We start from the raw sequence: 7,193 nt of genomic DNA on the forward strand, positions 1-7,193 counted from the left end.
ATAAATCTCAAATCAATTCAAAAATTGATGAGAATATTTTTCATAGATCAATCATCATTCAAATAAGTTAGGAAAATATTTTTGTATTTTTTGAATATCAAAAACTATTTAAAATGAATTAAAAATAACCAGAAAAGAGAAAATTCACAAAAAATATCAAATGATAAAATAAAAAAAATTAAAAATCAGAAATAGAAACTAGAAATTATTTGGGAAATAATGCAGTTGGTCCCATAATTTTTGGATAAAAAATGAAAGAGATATTAATTTTTGAAAATAATTGGGATTAAAGAAAATAAAAGCCAGAAAATAGAAATGCAAAAAAACGTGGAGCGTTAGATCTGAGCTCATTAATTGAGCTGGCAGATCACACGATCCTAAGACGCGCGCCTATGGTGATCCACGGTCAATGCACGTGCATGGGAAAGAATTAGAAGTCATAACAAGCAAGGGTTGGGATTCAATCAGGAAAACAGATCTAGTGGCCAGGATTCAAACTGGAGATGATGAAGCCACCGGAGCCACCGTCTTCTCCGGTGAGCTTCAGGATTCCGGCCAGAGTTGCAGAAATTTAAACCTTAACCAAATCGTGCGATCTATACATCAATAGAAAGTTGGGATGATGTACATCATCCCTGTACCATCCATTTTCCCTCTAGATCTCCATAGTGTGAGAAATCAGAGATGGAAAAATCTGGTGTTTATCATGAACTCAATGGATTTCAAAAATTGAATGCATAAACATGATGCCTCTATTGAGAGGACTTCAACCAACACAAAATCTAAGTCAAAAGGTCAATGGACGAGGAGAATCGAAGAAAATACCAGTTGGAGTGTAAGCTTGAGTTCTGGTGATTTGAGCACGATGCCTTGCTTGCTTTGCTAAACCAGAAGTTCTATGAGCTAAATGATGAAGGTTTAAAAGCACTAGATCTGAGAATTCAACCAGATGAAGCTGAATTTCAGATCTGAAAAAAAATGAGAAAAGTGAACTTGCTTCTTTAGTGATGGTTAGGGAGAGAATTCTGCAGCATTTCAGGTTGAATTGGGCGTGTGAAATGGAGGGAATGAGGTCTCTATTTATAGAGGAAATGGCAAGGAGAGTGTGAAGTGATCCGTGTGCATGAATTTGGATACCACTTGCATGGGCTTGCATGATCATGCACAAGGCCCAAAAACAATGCCAATTGCAAGCTGAACTCAAATGCCAAAGGTTTGGACGTGTAATTTGCTCTGAATTGGCTTGTGCAACAAGATTTCATGTGCATTCCATAATTTTGACCTAAACATTCACCTCTTCGAAAATACCATTTAGAAAATCCAAACATAGGCATGTGGGTAATGGTTGGAAAGGTCTTGGTATAAGGAACAAATGTTATGTTCGACAAAAACTCATTTGAAGTGTGGAAATTTATGAAATTTGAGTTTAAAGTGTGATGTGCAAAACATGTCAAGGCAAGGTTTCTAAAATTTGCCAACTTTCAAGCCCTTCTGTTTTGATGATGCAAGCTTCAAATGAAAAACCCTCCAACCTCAAAGTTGTAGATCTTTTCAATACAATCAAAATGGACTTATATTTTGCATCATTTGGATTTTGGATGAAGAAGTTATGAGCACTTGAAGTTGGACTTTTTTGACTTTTAATGCCTTTGATAAAAAAAGACCTATAATGTCTTGCATTATCACATGTATTTCCTTTGATATTTTGAAATTTTGTTCAACATAACATTTGAATTAGACATCTCAAGCTTTCCAATTCATTTGATCCCACCTCAAAATCATAAAAAATGAATGAGTTATGTCCTTGGGAAGTTGACCCAAAATTAGGGTTTCAGTCAAAATGACCTATAATGTAATGGAATGACAGATGGTTTTCCAAGCTTCAAATCAAATTTTGATGAACATGAAAGTTGTTCATATTGTCCTTAAGAACATTTTTTTCTTTTGGAACCATCTCCATTTTACCAACACATAAAGAGTTAGGTCTCAGTGTATTTCAAAATAGTCAAATGAATTAACTGATCAACTTCTCAAGTCCATGACTCATATCTTGATGAATTGATGATTGAGGACATTCAAATAAGTTCAAATATGCATGAAATGAAGAGTTAAAGAACTTCCCTTGATTATATTTGACCATGGGCTGAGGTTGCTTCATGAGCAAGGCATTGTGATGCACAAATGAATTAGGGTTTCTCTGAAGAACAAGATCCCAAACCCTTTGACTTGCTTGATCAAAATGATGCATTGAGGTACTAGGGAGGCATATTTGATGGATGAGAGCTTTGAGAACCATTACCATGCTTGCTTTCACCTCCTCTTGACCCATGTTTTTGTACATAGGATCTCCTAGAAGCTTTGGATCTTGTGATTGCTCAAGCTACAAACAAAAGATGTTAGTGACATATTCTTGTGCTTTTTGGTTAGTAAACAAAATAAGAAAAGCAATGATATACAATTCAAACATGCTTGGTGATCTCAAACCACTCACAGGAGGTCCCACCCAAAGACAAAGGGAACCAAGATGCTAATGATCCTTGAGGCAATGCATATGCAAAGTTATGATGCCATGAGGGATCTTAGGGACAAAATTAAGGTCTTACAAGCAGTTGTTCTAATAGGCGGCGTTGAAATAACTGCCTTTTCAACTGTCAATCTGACTAGTTATTATACTACATTTTAAGGTTTGTTATGTGAATTAGAATTATCCATAGAATGATGCATCATTTTTGGTAAAGATTTTCCATATCTTAAACGCATACAAAATATTCATAACATTTCATGTACGCAGGACACTTTTATAAATTATTGTTGAATCCATTAAGCATTTCTTAACTAACTTATGATCATATTGACAAGAAATGTCAATACATTAGTACATAAAAGAACATATATCAATTAAATGATATATAACCAACATGACTCTTATTAACTTATATTCATAATTATGATGAATGATGGAACCAATGCATGTAAGGTTCATTAATGCGCATTATAATTGATGTATTATTAAGTCACATGAATTAAGTGGGAGAACATAAGAATATTTGAGAATTAAATATATAATATGACTCGTGTGAAGATGTATTATGAAAGAATGTTATTCAAATAACTAGTAAGAGACCAGTGCGTCAGCATGAGTCGCGCAATGTTATATGATTTGAACAAACAAATATCTCATTTTTTAGATATTTTATATATATATATATATATATATATATATATATATATATATATATATATATATATATATATATATATATATATATATATATATATATATTCCACATTAACCGACAATAGTTACAATGCTACAATAAATCAATCTAATCAAACAATTCAAACCTTGTTGATATAAATAAAAACGTTGTCGAATTCCTTAAAGAAAATAATACTACAAATCTAACAATTATTAACATAAGCAAACATAAAAACAAAAACCAGATCGTTGATCAATATCCAAATAATAAAGTGCAGATCGTTGATCAATATCCAAATAATAAAGTGCATAAAAACATGTGCTGTTATCTTACCCATTGATCAATTATTCCATTCCCCTCTTGTGATTTTGTCATTTGAGCTTAATGACTTAAAGTACATACTACTAAAAACTTAACATTAATGCAATAAAAAAAGTTATAAAAATTACACCTCCCCACCAATGCTTTCATTATACCCCCTCCAAAGTAAAGTTACAATTCACATTAACTTGAAAAAGAAAAGAAAAAAATAAGAAAAAAAAGTTAAACAAAAAACCTAATAAAGTTAGATTATCATGGAGAATTTATAGTGTCAAGAATATCCGCCGGAGGAATGAAATGGTCCATTGAGAGTCCAGGTACATTGAACATAACATCATCAATAGTCCAAATCTCTTCCATTCTTGTCCTACTATGCTGCATCGAGAGTTCGTCAAATCTAAACACCGTCGCAATCGACCTTCCTTGATGAGCAATCAAAATCCCATCAACATCTCTATAATCGCCAATGCTACTACCTATAGTAGTCTCCCAATACACCGTATCACTATCTTGTGTCGGAACCCTAGTCAGATGTGAGTCTTCTAAATATATAAGAAGTCCACTCTTTTGACAAAAGTAACCATATAATATGTGCCTTATCACCTCGGCGGGACCCTCGCTTCTTTCGATCACCGTCTCGCGATCAGCACAAACCTTTAAGACGAAGCAATCAACGTTCCCGATCCGATTTTCGCCCAAGCATTGCGCATTGGTGAATAAGCTCGCTGTGCTCTTCGGGTCTAAACCCTAGTATGTGCAACATCAAAATACAAGATTATTGAAAATTTGAAAAACCCTAATTCAAATTTCATAGTGATTGAACGTTATTCTAGGAGAAACATTGTTAAAGAAAGAAACAAGTACAAATGTAAAAGGGAATATATAGGTATGAAAGCAGGGACAATAATGTTAGTGGACAATGAACTATTCATTAAAGTGCAAAAAAGAAAAAGCAAAAGCAAAAGGATAACTCATTCATTTTCAGATTCAGAAGTAGGGTACCCTGCACTGCACTAAGGTTGCAATCCCAAGATCATGAGTCATTGATAAGTGCTGACGTAAGATTGACAATCACGTGGCATTGTAAGTGTCCCTAATTTCTATAGAAAAATTTCATGTTGTAGGGTAAAGTAAGGGGCAGTTTCTCTATCATTGTCAGCTCGAAATATACCCTTCAATATTCACATTGGGATTTCAATTTCAATCTCTATCTTTGTTTGGTAGTATAACCTACTTTGAACACAAGGGTCTTTGTTAAATCTACTCACCAACCAAGAGACCAAACACTAATACATAAAAATATACAAAACTAAGGGTAAAACGGGTCCACCCATCAGGGTGCATATTCGGTTTTTCGGAGTTATTTTGTGGTACGGATTAATGTTTTTAAGTTTCCAATCTCTAAGATATCTGTTTGGTTCTATTTCATATTTTTGCAAAACTTTTGCGAGTGTGAAAATTATTAAGAAATTTATACAATTTTTAGTTTATTATTACGTAAAGTTCGCATGTCTAGTTTTTTTATAGATTTTTGTAGGACAGACCTAAACAAGGTCGGTCAAAGTTATAGGACTATATCCTCAATTATGTTTTCTTCGTCTTGCCTCATTTTTTTTCTTCTGTTTTTTATAAGATGAGTCTGAAATAAATTTAGGCATGGACTCTAAACATATATAAATACAAAATTATAATTATAATTTTGTTTTTTGTTTATAAAATTATATATCGAATTCATTAAATAAATAATATATCTGGAGTTTTTGTGATTATACCTGAATAATGCGCCTTAGTGGGCGTTGTGGGCCTTTAGCAGCATGAGTACCTAACCAAGGAGTATGTCTCCAGACAGTTTTACCATTGCTACCAGCAACAATCTTATGACCTCCAACAACCAATTCAAGAGACCACATTCCTGGTAACATCTGCCAAAGTACAAAACAACCATTTTCACTGCTTCTTGTCCCTAAACACTTTACATTCTTTCCGGATGATATCTCGGTTTCACAGCAAATCATCTTCACCATTCCAGTTGCATACATGTTTTTATTCTCCTTTTGTTGTTTCAAACACCCTGTTGCAGCTAAATATTGTTGTATGATGTACTTGGCTGTTGAAGTTTCCTGTTTAAAATTATATAATTAGTTAAATTAAAATGTTAACAAATTCACGGTTAACTAATCTCTCAAGATAACACCGTTTTTTATCGCGAAAACGGACACGATAAAATGGTTTTGGAAGATATATGCCGATACCATACATGGCACGACGAAATCACGAAAAATTTATATTAAAATCAATGCTAAAAAAGGAAACATTTTGATGAGTAGAGAGAGCTTACAAATGGGGTATCTTTGATGTGATTGTGAATGCTTAAAGCAGGGTCATGATCTGAGGGAATAGGAGCCAAGGGACAACCTAAGACACCAAGCAACAACCTTAAATCTTGTGTTTTAGCATGAATGGTTCCATAAAATGATTGTTGTGATGAAATGTTGGCACCGGGTGAAATCTTCTGAGCTTTGAACCATTCCCTTATAGCTTCCCAAGAGCTTTCTTTTTTGGTTCCTTCTTCTTGCATTTCAGGGTCAGGACCTTCCATTAAGGGTGTTAATGGTTGTGGTGCCCAACTCTGACGCCAACGAGCTGATCTTGAACCCATTCGTGTGGTGTGGTGTGGTGATGATTGTGTGATGAGAAGGGAATAACAAGAGAAGGAAATGAAGAGGTATTAGAAAAGTGGATGGTTAGTGAGTTTAAAAGAGTGTGAAAGAGTGAGAGTTACTCCTGCTCTTGTTGTATACTCTCTGTCCCATGATATATATACTCCATCTACTATATTGATTTATTAGCAAAAGGAATTTGTCACAAAATAATTGACGGTTTGAAACTTTCCATTTTTAAAGTTATTTTAACTATTATTTTTTTAAATTTGTTATCTAATTAATATGGTATATATTATTTTAGATAAAATATATATTACTTTATATTTACAATGGGAGGTTCAATTATCATCCGTCCAAAGTCACTCCACTAAGGCATTGAAGGTGCATGTTGTTGTTCACTGTTAGATGTCATCAGACAGTATTTCACATTCCACGTCAAAATATCAGGGGAAGTCCATAACCGCCTCTCATATATAAGGCATCTCACGTGAAATCTAAGATATCATTTGAATCATAACCCATATTACTTCTCATTCTCTTACTGACTTTGACATTGGAGTGTTAATCTTGTAGGTCTACCTACGTGACGTCATACCGTAGATCGACTTTAGTGTATCAAGGTTGTACTCCATCCATTATTTCATCAAGCATTTTTTGTTCCCTAGCAAAACAATGACAACGTTTGTGGGAATCAACTTTTGATTCCTACGAATTTCCATTGTCATATTTCTTCTGATCCAAAGTCACAAATCACAGCAACAATTACATTCGAATAGAGAATATGACTCCTGATTTAGCCATAGAAAACACCATAGCTCCTCTAGGATCCAAGTCGTCTCATACTTTCGTCGTTGACTTACTTGGTATTGAATCTTCTAGCAAGAAAAGTGTTCCACCATGAAGTTCACTCAACTCACCAACAACAGTCAAAAGACAAGAAGAATATATACATATTCTAGGGCTATAAGACCACGACAAGGTGGATGAAACTCCTAATGCGACGCTCATA

The 7,193-nt window shown here is 34.0% G+C and overlaps 1 protein-coding gene across 1 annotated transcript; it reads right to left on the bottom strand.

Moving 5' to 3' along the window:
- Window positions 1-3,636: 3,636 nt before the first annotated feature.
- On the bottom strand, window positions 3,637-6,328 carry LOC127136894 (uncharacterized). Its single transcript, XM_051063429.1, has 3 exons — window positions 5,860-6,328; window positions 5,294-5,641; window positions 3,637-4,268 (listed from the first exon to the last, which is right to left on the bottom strand). Exons 1-3 carry the CDS (start codon window positions 6,178-6,180, stop codon window positions 3,774-3,776), a joined length of 1,164 nt encoding a protein of 387 aa, XP_050919386.1. The 5' UTR covers window positions 6,181-6,328; the 3' UTR covers window positions 3,637-3,773.
- Window positions 6,329-7,193: the final 865 nt, after the last annotated feature.

Source organism: Lathyrus oleraceus, chromosome 1 (assembly GCF_024323335.1).
Source record: "Lathyrus oleraceus cultivar Zhongwan6 chromosome 1, CAAS_Psat_ZW6_1.0, whole genome shotgun sequence".
Classification (NCBI taxonomy): domain Eukaryota; kingdom Viridiplantae; phylum Streptophyta; class Magnoliopsida; order Fabales; family Fabaceae; genus Lathyrus; species Lathyrus oleraceus.